At 38.8% G+C, this 21,128-nt stretch overlaps 1 protein-coding gene across 4 annotated transcripts in view; it reads left to right on the plus strand.

Moving 5' to 3' along the window:
* VAMP4 (vesicle associated membrane protein 4) overlaps positions 1–21,128 on the plus strand; it is a 41,954-nt gene that overhangs the window by 8,736 nt on the left and 12,090 nt on the right. Inside the window, exons 1-5 of one of the 4 annotated variants that reach the window (XM_079924311.1) lie at positions 2,851–3,041; positions 3,577–3,811; positions 5,856–5,975; positions 11,914–11,960; positions 15,495–15,545. In XM_079924311.1, coding sequence (XP_079780437.1) covers positions 5,910–5,975; positions 11,914–11,960; positions 15,495–15,545 — 164 coding nt within the window. In that variant the 5' untranslated portion in view covers positions 2,851–3,041; positions 3,577–3,811; positions 5,856–5,909. Of the gene's footprint in view, positions 1–2,850; positions 3,042–3,576; positions 3,812–5,852; positions 5,976–11,913; positions 11,961–15,494; positions 15,546–21,128 lie in introns of those variants that run through there. The other 3 variants (XM_079924312.1, XM_079924310.1, XM_079924313.1) reach the window with 3 other exon arrangements.

Raw genomic sequence — 21,128 nt, forward strand, 5'->3', positions numbered from 1 at the left:
TAAAAAGTTGTTTCCATGAAAACTAAATTGATGAAGGTGAACAACAAATAAATTACTATAGAACAAGATATGGGTAAGAAAAATCTGTAAAACTTTGGAAAAAAATTGTACAAAATCTAGATTGACTTGGCACTCAAATTGCTTCAAATGTGTCTAAGTTCTTGCTCTGCTTTGAAGAAGAAGAAAATGTAAACCAAGTAATTTATAATAAAAACAATGAGGTGCTCCAACAAACAGATTCAGGCTCAGATAAAAGGTCTTAGCCCTACTTCAAAGATTAGTGAGTGAATGTATAAATACACATTTGAGTCAAAAATTTAAAAGTTAAAGTATATCTGCCATTTTTATGACCTATTGCTTTAACTGACTTTTTAAATTAACTGATCAACAATTGGTCTCTATAATCAATCCCAGCCCAAGGACATCTTGCTAAAGGAATTCAATAGATACAAACTCTCCTGCTAGTAAATACTAGTTTGTAGCCAGGAAGTCTGTTATTACCATACTTTTAAGATTTGCATGCTTGCTTGCTCTCCTAGGAGTATTTCCCTCTAAAGGGAGAGCACTGATTGTAGATCTGCTGCTTAACTCCTTCCTTCCCAGTCATTGATAGATTAAAAATGATATTTCATTGTTTATTTTGATTTACATTTTGACTGATGCTGAACAATTGTTCACAGGCTTATAACTGATTTGTATTTTTTTTCTGCCTCATGGGAGAGAAGATAATAGCAACAAAATATTGAAACCTGGAAAGTATATGAATTAGTGGCAATTATCTTAGCCAACTTGAGAGACAGGAATCCTAAGCAGGTCATGAAGCAACCTAATTCACACAGCTAAACCCCACATAAGGGAATTGAAAGCACCAGATACCTCTGAGCATGGTGTGGGCTAAAAACAGAAGGAATAATAGAAAGCCTATTTAAGAATCAATCAGAAGTCCAGAGATTTAGTCCTCGAAGAAAGGATCTCTGAAAAGAAAGAACAAAGGATCTCTGGCGAGGAGGATATTAGGCCCCACTAAGGGTGAAGGTCTAAAATTGAAAGAGAAATAAGAAAATTAGAGGACCAACATCTGAATAATTGGAGCTTAAGAAAGAGAAAATAGGGTAGGAGATAATCAAATAATTCAAATTGGTGAGACTGGAACCCCATTCTGACTTTACGTCCAGTGCTATTTATATTCTTTCAGGATAGCTGGTATATCTGATTCATATTAACTGTAAAAGGACATTTTCTAAGCTTTCAGAAATGTTGGGGATAGTCAGAGACTTTGTTCAGGTGATTAAAGGGTGAGGCTTGCATTAGCCCTCCCCAAACCAATTATACCAAAATATTTGGCAGAACTAAAGAACTATGGTTAAAAAAAACAAAAAGAATGGTTTATTCATGCAAGCTATGCAATGACATGCCAGTACAGCTCAATAATCATATTGCCTTAAGTTGTTCTGTAAGAAGGGCAGAGGCTGTAACTGGCTAAAGCTCTAACTGGCTAAGGCACCAATGCAGGGAAGCAGCCATAGCAAGCAGATATGCAGATATAAAGTCAACTGTGGACAGGAAAACACAAACCAAAAAACTTCTGGGTTATCTGTGGATGGGTAGTCTCATCATCATGCCCAAGCAGAGAAACATACTATAAGCAACTTCCCTTCCAGGTGGACTATTTCAGTCCAAGTCAACCTGGATCCGAGTGGTGGACTCACAGATGATGAGCGAGTCTAACATCAGGCTTTCAGAAGCTTCAATTGACAACCTATGGCTTACTGTTTCTCAACATCCCAGGCCAATTAAATCAGAATCTCAGAGTAGTGCGGGGGCATCCATTTCTAAAGCTTTCCAGGTGGTTCAACTCTATGTAATTAACTTGAGAGTCATTGCCCTAGCCAAGGTATCATTCAATTAGTGTTTGTTTGGCTTAAATATGCACTAAATCAAAACACTGTATTAAACAAAGGACCCAAAGATATTTAGTAGAAATGACATGTAGCAAAAAAATGGATAGGAAAAAAATGATAAAACAATCCATCTGGGGCGTGTGTGGGAGGAATGGATAGATAAGACAAACAAGAGAAAGCAAAAACGAAACTGGAATTGTTTTGGATTACTATGCCCAGCCACTGCAGGCTTAAATATGCTACTAACTTGGGGGGAGGGGAGGTAGGCGGTGTCAAGAGAACAGTGGAATGGACGTGCAAGAGTGAATTCCCACCTGAAATCTGAAGGCTCTGGTGTCTGCCTGGTGTCTGGACCCGGTTATTTTAGGTTAGAACTCTACTGCATACAGGGGAAAGAATGAGTCCTTGTCCCAAACCTGTCCAACTAGCTGTGCAACGTCAAGTAAATCTCTTCGGACGAGAGATTCCTAATGTCTAAAATAAAGAGCCTGGATTAGTAACCCTGAAGATCTCTCTCCTGAAGATCTCTCATCAGTCTAACTCTGATGCTATAAACAAGGGATCACACACATCTCCTTACTTCAGGAAAGGCCCAAGACGAGCTGAAGCCGGTCGTCAGGCTTCGAGCCATCCTCATTTTTCTGCTAGGCTTCCTTAGCCCGGGGAATGGACTAGGCACAAAGCACCACGTTATTAAGGCCTCATCAACCCCAGCCAGGAGCAAGCCCTAAGGCGCCCCACCCTGCGTGACTTCTCAGAGCTTCCACCACCTCCCCTGAACTTCCGACCTCCGCTTGCGACCTCGGGAGCCCGCGGCTGTTGTTCCTCCCTTAAAGCACAAAATCATCCCAGGGATCCAAACTTCGCGTCCAGCTAGGGCCTCTAGGTAGAGAGCGGAGGGGGGAATCGACTCTCTCGACGATCTCTGCGGCCTGGACCCGCTCCCTCCGCCTGGCGCCAGGCTGCGGAGCGCCGAGCGGCTCGATGAGCGGGGGTGCAGCTGCGGCGGAGCGGCAGGCGCCGGGTCCGCGCCTACTGTCTTCCCCCTCCCCGCTTTCTTCCTCCGCTTCCCACTCCTTCCTCCGCCCGCCCAGTCCTGCCCGCCCCGGAGAGCTGCCCGGAGCTCCCCGGGAGACTCAGGTACGGCCGCCCGCTTGTTCCCGACGGGAAGGGGTGATGTGCGGAGAAAGGAAACGGAGACGAAGTCCCTGCCCCGCCGCCCCCAACGTCCGCGTCGGGCAGGGGGACCGGCCTCGGGGGCAGTGGAGGGAGCCCAGAGTGGGAAAAGGCTGGGGTCGGACCGGGGGTTCCCAGAGGAAGGGCGACCAGGACAGGGGTGTGCGATGGGGAGCGGTTAAGGGGGGAGAAGAATGGAAATTGTAGGGTGCTCTGGGGAAATGGGAAGAGAATAGTGGCGGGGATGGGGAAGATTGGAGAAGAGTGGGAGGCAGCCCGGACTGCGAGTGGGGATCTTGGGACAGAAAGGACTAGAGTTAGGAGATGTCGGGGGACGTGGCCTGGTGCGACAGATGGGGTGGGAGGGGGGGGGGTGTGAACGGAGCTGCTTGCTGGAGGGATGGATTTGTTTCACCATGAAAAGGTTTGGGAGAGAGAGCACCAGCCCCGCTGTGTTTATAATGACCGGAAGGTGAGGTGAATCATTACACTTTGACAGGTTTTGTGAATAACATCTCCAGGCTGTGTCCATCCAAGTCACTTATTTCCGTGAAACTGCACCAACCAAGACTGCTGATGAGAGATGAGGAAGAGGAGTCAGAAAGGGAACGCAGGCTGGGAAAAGGGAAGCCTCTGTCCAGATTCAAGCTTTTTGTGAAATGAAATACTAGGGGGGTTGGTGTGCTTGTTGTTTGCATAAAGCAAAAAAGAAGCCAACATTTGCTAAACAACAGGTTAGAAGTTTATTACTTGTAAAGCCATTGAATTCAGAACGTACTGCCTCTTCAAAAAATACATACATGAAATTGTAAACATATGATGATGGCATAAGAAGCGTATGGTGATGTGACATTTTAAAAATGTATTGGTGATGTTGAAATACATCATGAAGGTTCTCTTATTTACATATATACCTAGACACAAACACCTGAATTCATATGTATTTTGTACAGGAGAACTCTTAGGTAGAATATGTATAAATCTAATTTCTGAGCATTGTTTATTCTACTAGTCATTTGGTGCAAATACCATCATTTACCCTGTGCTTCCTCAAGCACAGTTAATTAATCTGCCTGCTGCTTTGCTGATGGCTTTTATGTTTGTCAGACAGTGATTTCTTGCCTTCATGAAGCTGATTCTTGGATTATGGGACCTGAATTTGGGTTTGCTCATCATTAAACTTGTAGCTTTACTGTATATTTCATAAAGATGTTATGTAAGTTGGCCTGTTATTTGCTTTTGGATATTGAAGCAGACCCTTTGTAGGGTTTACAATATAAATAAAATACAGGTATAATTAAAAGCTCTAGTTCTTCGGTTGCTTACTTTGTCATCTGTTTCTCCATGCATTCTGTAACATTTCTGCATGAATGAATTATTCTGAAATCAAAGTATGAGGAATAAAATGGGTCAGATGCTGGATGTACGTGACAGAAATATTGTAGAATGAAGAACTCTAGAGCTGTTACTTAGGTAGCAAGTATTTGGTTTTTGTTACAAGTGGTTAAGTTTCTGGTTTGGAAAATTATTTCTTATCAAAGAAAAGTGTATCAATTTGTTTTGATGGGAAGTCAACTTAAAATTTTACTTTATTTTGTTTATGAAACTGGACTCTGGGCTTGTTTATTCTTTTTTAAGTGTATGATATTAACCAACAAATGTCTAATTACACTTAAAAATCTTAGAGGTTCTTCTCGTGGAAAGGGAAAGAGGACTGCTGGATTGTTACAGGGAAGTGGTCTTTCTAGAACAGAACTGTATAACCTGATAGACAACTAATTGGATAAATATTAAAATGGATCATGCACAGCCATTAATAATTTAGGCCTGTGTTTCTGATATTTCAATCAGTAGAGTGACTAACACTATTAGTTACTTATCTTTTACCAAGCCTTAGTTTTCTCTTAGTTTCTTTGTGCTTACTTTGAAGGAGTGTTGTAGTGAGTAAAAGATAATGTGTGTAAATCGCTGAGCATAGTGCCTGACACATAGTAAAACATTCAGTACACCTCTGCTATTCTTATTATTCATCCATCTTCTAGTCCAAGATGCTGAAAACTCGTATTTGCTTGTCAGCTTTTTCTCAAGAAAATTTTGAATATGTTGCGTATTCAAGCATTTTCCTGGAAAATCATAATGCAAATTAGTATATAAAAGACTGTGAGACTTTCTGTAGCAAACCAATTAAACAAAAAACCTGGCTTTGTTTAACCCAGTACTTTCCAAACTTACCCCTTTTCCTGGAGCACCTAGTGTTTGCATTAGAACAGGACGTTGTAATTGACAGAATGTTTTTGCATGTGTGTATTAATCTCATTTGACCATCCCAACTCCATGCAGAAGCCTAGAAATCACTATTTTACAGATGAGGACACAGAATCATTGTTTAAGCAACTCCCTAAAAGTGAGAGAATTAGAAGTGTTCTGCCGTCTTCTGACTCCAAGTTAAAATCTTTAAGCATTTGATGTCTCACTTGCAAGGGGACAACCTCCTAATTTTCCCCATCTCCTGTACAAGCTGCTCTTTGATTTTATAAAAATATTTTCGCTAATTTCCCCCACGTGTTCTCTAAAAGTTACCTCCATTTTCTCTTTTTAACTGTTGTGTATTGAGACCTAGCTTGGAGGCCAGGGTCACTGGAGTGGAGCAGGTGAGAGGGAGCAGCTGCAGTCGGAGAAGTGGAGGGGCCCCACCGTATAGGGCCTTGTACGCTGTTTTCAGTACTTTAGCTTATACCCCAAAGTCTCAAATCTGATGAAATTTATTTTCTCCTTAAGGTGGTGAAGACTTATTCTGCTGAGAAGTAGAAGAGTACTTCTTCACTAAAAAAGATGCCTCCCAAGTTTAAGCGCCACCTAAATGATGATGATGTCACTGGTTCTGTGAAAAGTGAAAGGGTAAGTTCAGAATCTTAATCTTTAAAAAAGAAAGATTCAAAATATCTTTTCTTTCCTTTGTAAATAATTGGTTTTAGAATAATCTAATATTTATGGCTATATTCGAATCCTATTTGTTTTCTTCATAGTAAACATCAAAAAATATATGTTACTTAGATTGGGACTCAACCAAATTCTATTTCCATTATTGACCAAATTATGTTCCCAGCTTCTTTCTAGTCTTTCAAAGGGAATTTTGTACAAATACACAATATCTTATTTAGTACTCTGGAGCCAAATGTGATTGGAGTTCCTCAGAAATTTTCAGATTTTACAAAGGTAGTTAGTGCACATTATACAAGAGCCTTTTGGGGGTCTAGAGCAGCACCTCCAAACATATTAATATTTCTCAGTGGAATGTCTGATTATTCTAATTAAGTATATAAATTAGCTGACATCAATTCAGGTAAGATTTTCCTCCAAATGAGTTTTCACTCCAAAGCTTATAAAATCTCTTGGTTTTCAGAACTTTTTAGATTTTGGAATTGCAGATAAAGGATTCTTGTCCTGCAGTTGCCACAGAGTCCAGAGTAGCTTTTATATAATGTTCAATTTTTAGTTTATTTCAGAACATTCTGTGCAGGATTGTATAAATCTAGAAATTATGCAGCATTTTGGAAGATAGCATTGATATGAGTATTGTAGATAGGCTACTTTTTTTTTTTTTGATAGGCTACTTTTAGAATAAGTAATCAATAAGTATTTATTGAGGGAAGGAATTAGAGCTATTCTTTTTCATCCAGCAACCTAAAACCCTCCCTCACTTCCTATCTTCTTGCCATTCCTTTATTTTCTGATTCATGCAACAAATGTTTATTGACTACCTACTATGTGCTAGGCATTGTGCTAAAAACTAGAGGGCATGGTCTCTGCCCTTAAACAGCAGATAGTCTGTTTGACTTCATTTTACATGCTCCTTTTTTGCACAACCTTAGAACCTCTGTCTAACATCTTATGATTTAGGAGTATCTTGAAATACAGTACAGGAATCATTTGTCATCCCTTTATTCTAACTCTTTATTCAGTGTCTGTTTTTGTTTTGCTTGAAGGGGGATACAATCCACCAACAGACTAACTGCTAGTAAACTTTTTAGAATAAGCTTCATTTACTCAAAAATATAAAATATACAGTTTCAATCAGTTCTACTTCTAAGACCATAACTGTGTCACTTTCTTTTTACATTGTTGGTTGAATACTACCGCAATTTATTGTAAAAATAGGATATTAGATAGCAGAATTGAAAAAAAAATTGGCTGTTTAAATAGAGTCCTCCTTTTGAATGTTTATCAGATCATGAAATTTGATAACTGATTGGTTCTAAGAATTTATAAATTACTTTTATAAAACTTTAAAAAATTTTGTTCCTCTTTCCTGTAACACTTTTCTGATAACAGCTTTATTGAGATATAATTAACATGCCATACAATTCACTCATTAAAAGTGTACAATTCAGTGGATTTTAGTAACTAGTATTTAGTACCAAATTGTGCAACCATCACCACCATCAATTTTAGGACACTTTCATCATTCCAAGAAGAAACTCTGTACTTTTTAGCAATCATCCCCCGTCCTCCTCATCCCTTCAGCCCTAGGCAACCACAAATCTATAGATTTGTCTATTCTGGACATTTTATATAAATGGAAGCATACACTATGTTGTCTTTTGTAAATGGCTTCTTAGCATAATGTTTTCAAAGTTCATCCATGTTGTAGTATGTATCAGTACTTCATTCTTTTTTATTGCTGAATAATATTCCACTATATGAATATACTACACTTTCTTTATTCATTCATCAGTTGATAGACATTTAGGATTATTTACACTTTTTGGCTACTATGAATACCACTGCTATGAATGTTCACATACAAGTTTTTATTTTCATTTCATTTCATTACATATGTTTTCATTTCTCTTGGGTAAATACCTAGTAGTAGAATTACTGGGTATTATAGTAACTCTATGTTCAACGTTTTGAAGAATTGCCAAGAGTGGCTGCACAATTTTTATATTCCCGTCCAGCTGTGTATGAGAGGTCTAATTTCTCCACATTTCTCCTCACCACCAATTTCTCCTCACCAACACTTGTTATTATCTGCCTAGTGGGTGTGAAATGACATCTCATTGTATCTCATTACCCTTTTTTGGTAATGTATCCCTAGCTCTTGTGTTTTTGTTCAGTGAATAAGTGTAAAGACATTCGTTTTCATTGTGTTTCTCATTGGGCAACTATAATAAACACACTTTAGTATCATCATCCTCTAAGGCAAATAAACTGTATTGTAAATGTAATGATTGTTACTTATTAGCTAGAAATATTTGTTGAAGGAAGTAATGTATCTTCCTGAATATTATTGACTTTGAACATGTTTTCATGTGGTCATTGGCCATTTCTTTTTCTGTTAGGAATTGTCTATTTCTCTTCTTTGATGATTTTTCTATAGTGTGTCTTTTTCTTACTAGTTTGTCAGTGATCTTTATATAAGAGAGATACCAGACCCTTTAGTCTGAAAGTATGTTGCAGATTTCTTTCCCAGCCTGTTACTTGCCATTTAACCTTGTGTATGATATTGTATGTTCTTTATGTTTTAAATTTTTATGTAATCAAATTCATGAATTTTTTTTCTTTAGAAATTCTGAGGTTGTTTGTGACTTAGGAATAATTTACTCATCTTAATAGTTAAATACTTATTTTATATATTTTCAGGCTTTGTAATTTCATAAATAAATGGATTTAAGGTCACATTTTCCTTTAGGTACTGCTGTGACCATACTCTACAGATTTTGTCTTGTAATGTCCCCAGTGTCATTGATTTCTAAATAGTTTGTTAGGTTTGCATTTACCTTTTAACATTTTAACAGAAGAGTGTTTTAAAATTTCCTTTTATTTGTTTTAATTTCCATTGCATTATGTCCAGAGAATGTGGCCTGTGTAATTTCTAGTTTGGGCTATTTATTAAAATTCTTTTATTGCTTATTCATTTCTTGGATATTTGAAAATAACATTTGCTGAGTACACAGTTCTGGATTATTATTTTTTTTTTGTCTTCCTGGTTTCTCCATCTTTGAAGGATATGTTAAAGCTTTCCTATGATTTTTGAATGTATCCATTTCTTCTTATAATTTGAGCAGCTTTTGCTTTATGTATTTTGAAACTATATTGTTACATATAAACATTCGTTGCTGTTAAATCTTGGTGGATTGTGCATTTTGTCATTGTAAAATCTTATTTGATTGTTTAATGCTTGTCCTAAAATAATCTCTTTATATTACTTTTGCTAACTCTAACATTCTTTTTGTTAGAATTTGATAATATATCTCTTTCATCTCTCTTTTTTCTTTCATCCTTTATTTGACATTTATTTTAGGTAAATTTCTTATAAACAGATATTGGCTGCAATTTTTTTGAACTCTAATCAGGTATAGTTTTTACTTTGAGTAGGAGCATTCAAACCATTCACATTTATTAAGGTAACTGATATATTTGGACTTTTTCTGCACTTGCTAGTCCCTCTGCTGGCAGCGAATGCTCTTCACCCTGATCTTTGGTTGGCTCTTTGTTATTGTTTGGATCTCAGCCTAAATTTCACCTTTTAAGAATGATTTTCCTTGACAGCCTAATCTTATTTAGTCACCCTGTCACTTTTTATCCCATCACTGTTTTAATTCTCTGCATAACATTCATCACCATCAGACCTTGTCTGTCTTGTCCAAAGCTGATGCTTAGTACTTAGAACAGTGCCTAGTACATAGAAGATGCTCAGACATAGTAGTTAAATGAATATTGAACACATCCTCTTTTCATCTTCTTACTCTTTGTGTATTATTTGTTATAATATATAGAGATAATGATATTCATTGTATTTCTTATGTTTTCCCTATTTTCCCTAACTTCTTTAGCTAGATGGATTATTTTTCCTCACTTTTTCCCTGCCCCCAGGACCACTAGGCAGTTAAAAATTTCCTCCCTTTCTTTCTCTTTCCCTCTCTATTTTTAATTAACTTTATATGTTAACAATAATGTTTAAATTTGTGTTCTCTCTCAACATGCCAAAAACTATGCCCCTCCACACTACTTTTTCATTCTAGGCCTCTTCCCACTTCTCCACTCCTCTCCCCACCAAGATGAGCATGTTACTTTGCTTTTAACTTCCTCATTTTACTCTCCACTTCCTGCTTTTGGGTTTTGTGAGAAAAGTTTTAGATTCTTGTAGAATTTTTCTTTATATTATGCATTTTTCTCTTTCAAGTTATAGTTCACAATCATCTTCCATTTAGATTTTTTTTTTTTTTTCTTTTTTGCGGTATGCGGGCCTCTCACTGTTGTGGCCTCTCCCATTGCGGAGCACAGGCTCCAGACGCGCAGGCTCAGCGGCCATGGCTCACGGGCCCAGCCACTCCGTGGCATGTGGGATCTTCCCGGACCAGGGCACGAACCCGTGTCCCCTGCATCGGCAGGCGGACTCTCAACCACTGCGCCACCAGGGAAGCCCTTCCATTTAGATTTGACCACACATTTTATTAGATGTACTGAGTATGTCAATCTCCATCTTAAGATCTTTGTTCTGATTTGATTTTCTTTTTAGCTGGTGTAATTCCTTAAGTAGTTACTTCAGAAAAGGTACATGGGTGTTGTATTTGCTTCCTGTTGCTGCTTTAACAAATTACCACAAACTTAAAACAATACATATTTATTATCTTATAGTTCTGGTGACCAGAAGTCCAAAATGGATCTTGCTGGGATAAAATCAAGGCACTGGCAGGGCCATGTTCCTTCTGGAGACTATAGGGAAGAAGCTCTTTCCTTGCCTTTCCCAACTTTTAGAGGTTGCCTGACCTCCTTGCTCATGCCCCTTCCTATATCTTTAAATCCAACAGGGTGACATTTTCCAACCTCTGTCCCTCCCTCCCTCCCTCCCTCCCTCCCTCCCTCCCTCTCTCTCTCTCTCTCTCTCTCTCTCTCTCTCTCTCTCTCTCTCTCTGTCTCTCTCTCTCTCTCTCTCTCTCTCTCTCTCACACACACACACACACACACACTTCTGCCTCTCTCTTTTTTAAGTACTTTTGTGATGACTTTGGGCCCACTATATTGATCTTCCAACCTCAAGATCCTTGATTTAATAACTTCTGCAAAGTTCCTTTTACCATTCAAGGAAACATATTCACAGGTTTCAGGGATTAGGATGTCGACATCTATAGGGAGCCGTTATTCGGCCTACAAGTTATATACTGTTTGAGTTCTTGCATGCTGAAAAGGTCTGGGTTTTGCTCTTCTTCAGCCTCCTTTTGGAACTTTGTATCTTCTCCTTTTGGGTAGAAGGTGAGACATTCCTCATTTTAATAAAAACAGTTGTATCTTATAAGGTGAAAGTATAAAGTTGTTTTTGTTTGGAAGTTCAAATATGTGTAGAGGGCTATTCATAGGCCGAGTAGCTGTTAGGTGGACTGTGCCAGTTAATAAACCCTTGTCTCTCAGCTCCAAACCTACCTTCTATACTCTTCTCTCTGATGCTAGAGTTGGACTCTGCAGCTACATTTCTCCTTTGCCCCCAGCTGCTTCTTAGGTTCTGCTGATAGAGAGAGACTGGAAAGCAGGGGGAGGAGGAAGGACTTGCCCCTCCCTGATTGCCTGCATCCCTTACTCCCATGCCAGCTTCAGTGACCTCTCTACCTTGTGGTCAGTCAAAGGATTCCGGGCTTATAAGTATTTTCTTAGAAAGTCTGCAGTGTGGTTCCATATCTTTTAGCTTCCAGTGAAGCACCTGTAATTACTCTTCCCTGTGTCTGGAAGCTTGGAGTTAAGAAATTTCACCAGGATAGAACTTGTTTCATTACTCTGCCCCTGACAGTTTGTAAGCCCCTTGGAATCTAAAAACTCAAGTCTTTGCTTTTTTTGACAGAGAAATCTTTTGGAAGATGATTCAGATGAAGAAGAGGACTTTTTTCTGTAAGTTTTTTGTTTTTCTTTTTACAGCTTTATTGAGGTGTAACTGGCATACAATAAAATACATATAAAGTATACAATAAGAGTTTTGGCATATCCACTGTACACCTGTGAAATCATCATGAAATTCAAATAGTGAACATAGCCATCACCTCAAAAGTTTCCTCAAACCTCTTGGTAATCTGTCACTCTCCCAGTCCCAGGCAGCCACTGATCTGTTCTCTATCACTGTGGTTTGTATTGCCTAGATTTTTTTTTGGAAGTGGAGTCATACAGTATGCCTTTTTTACTGGCTTCATTCACTTTGCATAATTATTTTGAGATTCACCCATGTTGTCGCATGCATCAATAGTTTGTTTCTTTTTATTTCTGAGTAGTGGTCCATTGTATGAACATACTGCAATTCATTCACACATTCACTTATTGATGGATATTTGGGGTGTTTCTAGTTTTTAGCTATTACAAATAAAGCTGCCATAAACACTCGTGTACAGGTTTTGTGTGGACTTATGCTTTCATTTCTCTTGGGTAAATAGGAGTGGAATGGCTGGTGTATGTTTACAGCTGTTTCCCAAAGTTGTGTACCATTTTATATTCCTCCCAGTACTGTATGGGGGTTCTAGTTGCTCCAGATCCTCATCAGCACTGCATATGGTCAGTCTTTTAATTTTAGCCACTCTTGCGGGTGTATAGTGGTATCCCATACGGTTTTAATTTGCATTTCCATAATTACAAATTATGCTGAACATCTTCTTTTGTGTGTATTTGCCATCCTTATATCTTCTTTTTATTTATTTACTTTTGGCTGTGTTGGGTCTTCATTGCTGTGTGCGGGCATTCTCTAGTTGCGGCGAGCGGAGGCTACTCTTTGTTGTTTCAGTGGCTTCTCTTGTTGTGGAGCATGGGGACTAGGTGCACAGGATCCAGTAGTTGTGGCACATAGGCTCAGTAGTTATGGCTCGTGGGCTCTAGAGCACAGGCTTAGTAGTTGTGGCTCAAGGGCCTATTTGCTCCATGGCATGTGGGATCTTCCCGGGCCAGGGCTCGAACCCGTGTCCCCTGCGTTGGCAGGCGGATTCTTAACCACTGTGCCACCAGGGAGGCCCCTTATATCTTCTTTGATGATGTACATGTTAAAAATCTTTTGCCCGTTTCTAAGTTTGTCTTATTAAGTTGTGAGTTTTTTACATATTCAAGATACAAGTTCTTTGTCAGATATATGTTTTACAGATATTTACTCCCAGTCTGTAATTTAATCTTTTCATTTTCATAACTGTGTCTTTTGAAGAGCAGAGTTTTGATTTTGATGAAATTAGTTTATTAAATTTTTCCTTTCATTGTTTTTGTTTATTTAAGAAATCTTTGCCAAACCTAAAGGTTCTAAGATTTTCTTCTTTGTTTTCTTCCAAAAGTTTTATTGTTTTGACTTTGACATTTAAGTCTATAATCTATTTTAAGTTAATTTTTTTATATATGGTTAAGGGTGAAGGATCATTTTGGGGGGGCCAGGGAGCATATGGATATCCAACTGTTCCACCACCATTTGATGGAAAGATTATCTTTTCCCTGTTGGATTGCCTTGATGCTCTGTCAGAATTAATTAACCTGGTCAATCCTTTGCAGTTTTGATTAGAAAGGGCCTCGGTTTTATTTGCAAAGTGAGGAAGGATGACATATTGTTGCAGAAGTTTTCTCTGGAGGCTCATACCTCCAGAAGGGTATGCCTGGGAGGAAACATTTACCTCCCGCTTTGCTATAATGTTGTGGAGTTTTTTATAGAGGCTTTTTTTTCCCAAATAAAAAACATTGTATAAAGCATTTTATAAAAAGTAATTGACAGCCATGAAGCAATTGGCAAAAAGAGCCTACAGGATGGAAATCAAATCCAATAATAGGAAATAGTATCATTTTTGGCAGGAAAGTCAGATGAAGTGGGAAGATAATTTCCTACAGGTAACAAGGTTTCCAGAGTCAAAAAGCTAATTGCTCATAGTGCCAATTACAGTGAGAAGCCTTAGACTAGAGCAACAGCTACCTGTCAGCAAAGGACTCAGTATTGAAAAGGTCAGATGCTTTGGCTAAACAAGTGATCACCCGAATGTAAGTGAGAAACAAAAACTTTTCAGGCTAACTGTACACTGGAGGTTCACTCCCAAATAATGCTGTACATCTTCCAAAGGGCCTGACGACAAAACCGGCACACTACCACACCCTGTGGTTCTGTCTATGTATTGAAAGGGAGACAGAGCAAATAAAATTTCTGAAATAATTTTTTAAAAATTAATCAACACGGGCTTCCCTGGTGGCACAGTGGTTGAGAGTCCACCTGCCAATGCAGGGGACGCGGGTTCGTGCCCTGGTCCGGGAAAATCCCACATGCCGCAGAGCGGCTGGGCCTGTGAGCCATGGCCGCTGAGCCTGTGTGTTAGGAACCTGTGCTCCGCAACGGGAGAGGCCACAACAGTGAGAGGCCCACATACCGCAAAAAAAAAAAAAAAAAAAATTAATTAACACCTGTTGATTATTATGAACAGTAATCCTGTTCATAGCAGGATTATTCATAATTGCCAAAAGGTGGAAGTAACCCAAGTGTCCGTCAGTGGAAAGATAGATAAACAAAATATGGTATGTACATACAATGGCATAGTACTCAGTATTAAAAAGGAAGGAAATTCTGACACATGCTACAACATGGATGAACCTTGAAGACATTAATTATGCTAAGTGAAAGAAGCTGGTCACAGAAGGATACATTTTACATGATTCTTATCTGAGGCCTAGAGTAATCAAATTCATAGAGACACAAAGTAGAACGGAGGTTGCCAAGGGCTGGGAGGAGGGGGAAATGGGAAATTAGTGTTTAATTGGTTTAGAACCTATTCTTTTTTGAGTTTTATGGTTTATACCTTATTTTCTATCATCAGAAGATGGAAAATTACTTAAAACATCCAAAAATTTTAATTTTCAGATTATTAAAATGGATTGATTTAAATGATACAACACTCGACTATAATGGAGAGATAATAATTTGAGAAATGTTAATATTTTCATAGACTCTTAAATTTCCCTTTAGTTATGTTGCTAAGTTTTAAGATGAGTAATCAAAAAACATACTTGAAAAATTTTAGTGTTTTGAATGGATTTTTCTCTACATCCATCCCCCAAATCAGCATTTCATTAGAGCCTAAATTCAAGGTAGTTGGACTTCTAGTGTTCTATAATTGATCATAAAGTTATTCATAGTCACTGGCACTTTAGTTTTATGGTATTTCAGAGTTTAATGATTAAAACTACCTGTGTATAACTAACAATTATATTAAAAGTGATAACATTCAGAAGAATTAAGTTGTGATGGCCTGCACTAAGTACCAATGAAGTACTGACATGATTAAATATCATTAGGTTCCATCAGTACCAGTAATATGTGGTTCCTTATGATAAATGATCCATGTTTAGAATTCAGCAAGTGTGTGTGTTTTCTGTTTTGGGGTTTGTTTTAATGCTCTCATTAATATGTACTTGGTGTTTTGTTTTCAGAAGGGGACCATCTGGACCAAGATTTGGACCTAGAAATGAAAAAATTAAGCAGTAAGTTTGTGAGACGCTCACTTGTTTAAATGATTAGCATATTTCTACAAGGACCAGGGGTTGGCAAACTACAGCATATGAGCCAAATCTGGCTGCCACCTGTTTTTGTAAAGTTTTATTGAAACACAGCCATTCCTATAGATATATTGGCTGCTTTCAAACTACAGTGACAGATTTGAGTAGTTGTGACAGAGACCTTATGGCCCACAAAATCTAAACTCTCTATTATCTGTCTGGCCCTTTACAGAAAAATTTGCTGAGCCTTGATGTAGACTAATATTACTACTAGGTTGTAAAAACCCAGTCATTCTTTTCATTTTCACAAAGTTACCTCTTAATTATAGCTAAGGAGATGCAATTCCTGGTTGTTGGTTTTCTTAATTTAATTATTATATATCAAATTCATTTATTTAGCATAATCTCAAGGTCTATTTTGGTTTTAAATCTATAGCTTGATTCCCATTTTCAGCATGATAATAAAAGTAATATAATAGATTTAGTTTTCTGAAGTACAGTATCTTGTTTATATACTTCCAGAATTTGTTCATATCTATTACTTATCCTAATCCATTTATTGATCTAAGTTTTATGGCTCATTAATTTTCAGTTTAGAGCTTTTCTGTATATATTGTTGATGGTAGCTGGTGGATAATGCTGTAGTGAATGTATCTAACATTAGAATCATATGAGTCCTGGCAAGAAGGGAGAAGGAATGAATGGAGCAGTGAAATAGGCCCAGAAACTTACCGAGCTATAAAAGATAAACTGGAAGATAAACTGAATGGCCCAGGTTCAGGATCTAAGGAGGGGTAGTTGCTACCCTAAGTCTGGATATAGATGGCACATAGTGGGAAGGGTACTGTAATGGGATATCAAGTTATTGATGAGGGACTTTCCTGGTGGTCCAGTGGTTAAGACTCCACGCTTCCACTGCAGGAAGCATGGGTTCGATCCCTGTTGGGGGAACTAAGATCCCGCATGCTGCGTGATGTGACAAAAATAAATAAATAAATAATAAACCACAGTTTAAAAAAGAAAAAAGTTATTCATTAGATACTTGGGCTTTAGTCAGGTAGTGGTTGTTGTGAAGAAATAGGTCCACATTTATCCTGATCCTAGCTAATGGATTCTGTAATACAGAAGCAAGGTACCAGCAAATTGATTTGACTACTAAGTGGGATGTTTTCATTTTCTATTGCTGTATAACAAGTTACCCTGAACCTAGCAGCCTAAAACAGCAAACATTCATCATCTCACATTTTCCATGGGTCAGGCGTTCAGTCACTGCTTAGGTGGGCCCTCTGCAGGGTCTCACAAGGCTGAAATTGAGGTGTCGCCAGGGCTTTGATTTCATCTGAAGCTCCTGAGTAAGCTCAGGTAGTTGTTGACAGGATGCACTTCCCTGCACCTGTACAACCCACAGTGCTTGCTTCTTCAAGCCAGCAGAAGAGAGTCTCTGCTGCTTCAAGTGTCTGATTCAGCCAGTAAAGATACAATGAGCCACTGAGATTCAGTTTATTACTCACATAGATTGTCAAAGGAAGAGTAGCCAAAGGTGCCAGCTCCCTGGGTTCTTGTCCTAAACACCAAAAATGATGATACCAAAATAGAGGGGTCCAGGTGGCTACAGTATGAAAAGTGAGATGCCCTATTACAAAGGAGCCAATTCTCGCCTGCAGCTAAGTGGTTTTATAGTCTGCAGGTGTATCCTGCCGAAAGCCTTATATGTCATCAGAACCTGGGAGGTGATAAGAAACTGTCTCATGACAGTCTCCTAGGGGAGATGGGGAGGTGAGTGGGAGATGGCCTCAGAAGCCACTCATCCTCATCTTTGGAAGGATCACAAGGCATTCAAGGTTGCGAGGATGCCATGGCAGAACGGTTGCCCTTCTCTGAGCCAGAGTGACTTCTCTATCCACCCACATATACACCTCAGCTGCCACAGGAGAAGAGGACTCCACTGATGACACACCTGTTTTTTTCCCTGCCAATGTGCTTCATTTCCTGTCTGACATCCTCTGCAGAGTGAGCCTGGTACTGAGTGTGGCCCAGTGAGTCTTTTGAGTATGACTTTCCAGCTGTACAGAAAGTCAGCTGACTTTCCAGCTGTACAGTTTTGTACAGCTGTACAAAACCAGTGCCAGTTGTACAGAGTGGGCATTGCAGGATATGTCTATGTTAGTAAGTGCCAAGCACACATGCACGTGAATGTGTATATGTGCATATTAAATTACCATAATAACGTTGGTGATCACAGAATTTTAGAACAGTAAGGCACTATTGAGGAAGTGTAATGGCTCTTACTCTAGAGCTGAAGGCTTATCATACGTACTCAGAAAATGGTCAGTCATCAAAACACACAAATTAACCTTTGGCACAACCCCATGAGTGTTTATCTAACCAGGGCATGACTCAGGCCTGTGCCCAAAGTGGCCCCAAATGGTGGAGCACAACCTGCTACGCTACTTGCCCAAGGACAGATTCCTGGCATTTGTTTAGTAACTAAAATTGGGAGCACTGGTGAGTTTCTTTAAGGTGTGTTGTCACCGCTTAATGTGTAACGTTTCCATACAGGGTGGTTTTTTTTTTTTTCCTCGGTACGCGTGCCTCTCTGCCGCAGCCTCTCCCGTTGCATAGCACAGGCTCCGCACGCGCAGGCCCAGCGGCCATGGCTCACTGGCCCAGCCGCTCCGCGGCACGCGGGATCCCTCTGGACCGGGGCACAAACCCGCATTCCCTGCATCGGCAGGCGGACTCCCAACCACTGCACCACCAGGGAAGCCCCAGGGTGTTTTTTTGATGTGTGGATCAGCAACATTGTTGCTTTGTCTGCATTTGATTGACATGTTGATAGCAGATTAATCCCACAAAAATGCCCAGTGTCACTTTCTTTTTTTAATTGAAGTATAAGTTGATTTACAATGTTTAATTTCAGGTGTACAGCACAGTGATTCAGTTGTACATATATATATATTCTTTTTCAGATTCTTTTCCATTATAGGTTGTTACAAGATATTGAATATAGTTCCCTGTGCTGATACAGTAGGTCCTTTTAATGGGTTATTTAGTTTTCCAATGTCACTTTTCAGGGAAGATTTTTGGGAAAGATTTTAAATAGTCACATGCCTATATAAAAAATTTATGATTCTCTTTGGAATGTTTCCTTTGCTTTTAAATTAAATAGTAGCATTATAAATGCCACTCCAATGAATTGTAGACATTCTCTGCCAGAAGTAGGAAATCTCCTATCTATAGCCTTGGTCCAACAAGTTTAACTTTATTCCCCCAAGGAATGTTCTATGATGAACAGATACACATATATACGTATATATGTACATATATACGTATATATGTACATATATACTATATGTGTATATATATAATTGCAAAAATACAGCATATATACTACATATAGTATATATGTATGTGTGTGTGTGTGTATATATGTGCAAAAATACAGCATATATTTAAAACTTTTTGTCAACAGTACCTTAAGAGGCCACAAGATGGGGGTGTTAACTGTGAAAATAAATATTTTCTTTATAAAATAACAGACGAGTGTGTGTTGCAGAGCATGAGCTTTTTTTTTCCTTAATGGAAGAACACTGACATTAAACACATGCTAAGTGTTAGGAACCGTGCTAAGTGTTTAAAACACACTTGTCACATCTAATTCTCATAAGGGAAAGATTATCATCTTTATTTCAAAGGTGAGAAAATATGAGGCTCAAAGAGGCTTGCAAAATGACTTGCAAAGCCACATACATAGTAAGTGATAACGCTGAATTGCAAACCCAGATCTGTCTGTGTCCAGAGCCTGGCCTCTCTACACTACACCACGCGGCTTCCCTGTAGTGGTGATAATTAGAATAGAGACATCTCAGGAACGCAAGTGCTGTCAGACTCTAAGCAGTATTTAAAACAATGTTAAGGGCTTCCCTGGTGGCGCAGTGGTTGAGAATCTGCCTAATAATGCAGGGGACACGAGTTGGTCTGGGAGGATCCCACATGCCGCGGAGCAACTAGGCCCGTGAGCCACAACTACTGAGTCTGCACGTCTGGAGCCTGTGCTCCGCAACAAGAGAGGCTGCGATAGTAAGAGACCTGTGCACCGCGGTGAAGAGTGGCCCCCCGCTTGCCACAACTAGAGAAAGCACTCGCACAGAAACAAAGACCCAACACAGCAAAAATAAATAAATAAATTACTAAAACAATGTTAAAATGTCTTTTCTCTACATGTCTTGATATTTTCCTGGGTATGTTCTCTCTTGTGTCCTTTCTTCTACTATATGACTCTAACAGGAAATGATATAAATCTCCACCCCCTCCTTCAAAATCTTGCTTTTTCTTTGAGTCCTTAATTTTCTATTTCAGTTAATGACCATCATCTACATCTACTCAGTTGCTCAAATTATAAATCTAGAAGTTCTCTACCCTTTTCTTGCCCCAGCTCCATCACCCATATCCAGGTAATCATTGGTTCCTGAAATATCCCCTCCTGTTATTCCTTTAGCCTAGAACTTTCCCACCATCCATCACCTTTTTTACTCTGCCCAGTTCACTCTTAACCTCTCAAAACTCAGCAGCAGGATCTTGATGCCATCTCTGGTCCAGGCTGGATTCATCTAGGCTGCACGACTGATACCATGTGTTTCCTTCCATTATGGCACTTGACATATGGTAATATAATCCTAGCTACCAGTGCTCCCCACTAGACTGTAATCTTGCTGAGGATCAAAACATTCACATCAGTATCCTCAATGCGTAGGATAATAATAACTCCTTAATATATATTTTTGAATAAATGAAATACTTAATTCAGATCCGAAAATATTTGTTGAATGCCTATTTTCTACTAGGCACATTTCACATGACCTGGGAAACAGATGAGTGGGACAATCTCTGTTTTTAAGGCATTTACAGTATAATAGTGAGGATAAGACCAACATAAAATAGAAATCAAAGTATTGTAACTACTATGAAAATGTAAGAAATCATGGGGAAATATGTTTTCACTTTTAAAAAAAATATTTATTTATTTATTTGGCTGTGCCGGGTCTCAGTTGCGTCACTTGGGATCTTCATTGTCACATGCAGGATCTTTAGTTGCAACTTGCTGGATCTTTGGTTGTGGCATGTGGGATCTAGTTCCCTGACCAGGGATCGAACCTGGGCCCCCTGCATTGGGAGTGTGGAGTCTTAACCACTGGACCACCAGAGAGGTCCCTTTCCACTTGTTTTTTTAAAAATTATCCTTTATATTAAAGTAAATAAGTAGATGATTTTCTTCTTTTTTTTTTCTATAAAAGTTGTGTTCTGGGCATGAAAATATCTTGAAATATAGAAGCACAGTCATGAGATTTTCCGTTATCTTAAGATTGAATGACAGTTATACAGTAGCTGGATTAAGAGGGTTATACCAGTGGATAGTAATATGTGAAGGAGAAAGTAACAATAATTTATTAATCACTTGGCAGGAAAAATTAAAATGTTGGGTGGTTTCCATTAGCCATAGAGATTACATGTGTGTCATGTTGTTGAGGTAATAGCCCTAGGTTTATCATAATCTAGTAAGACTTAATC

This window comes from Stenella coeruleoalba (assembly GCF_951394435.1).
Source record: "Stenella coeruleoalba genome assembly, chromosome: 1".
NCBI lineage: Eukaryota > Metazoa > Chordata > Mammalia > Artiodactyla > Delphinidae > Stenella > Stenella coeruleoalba.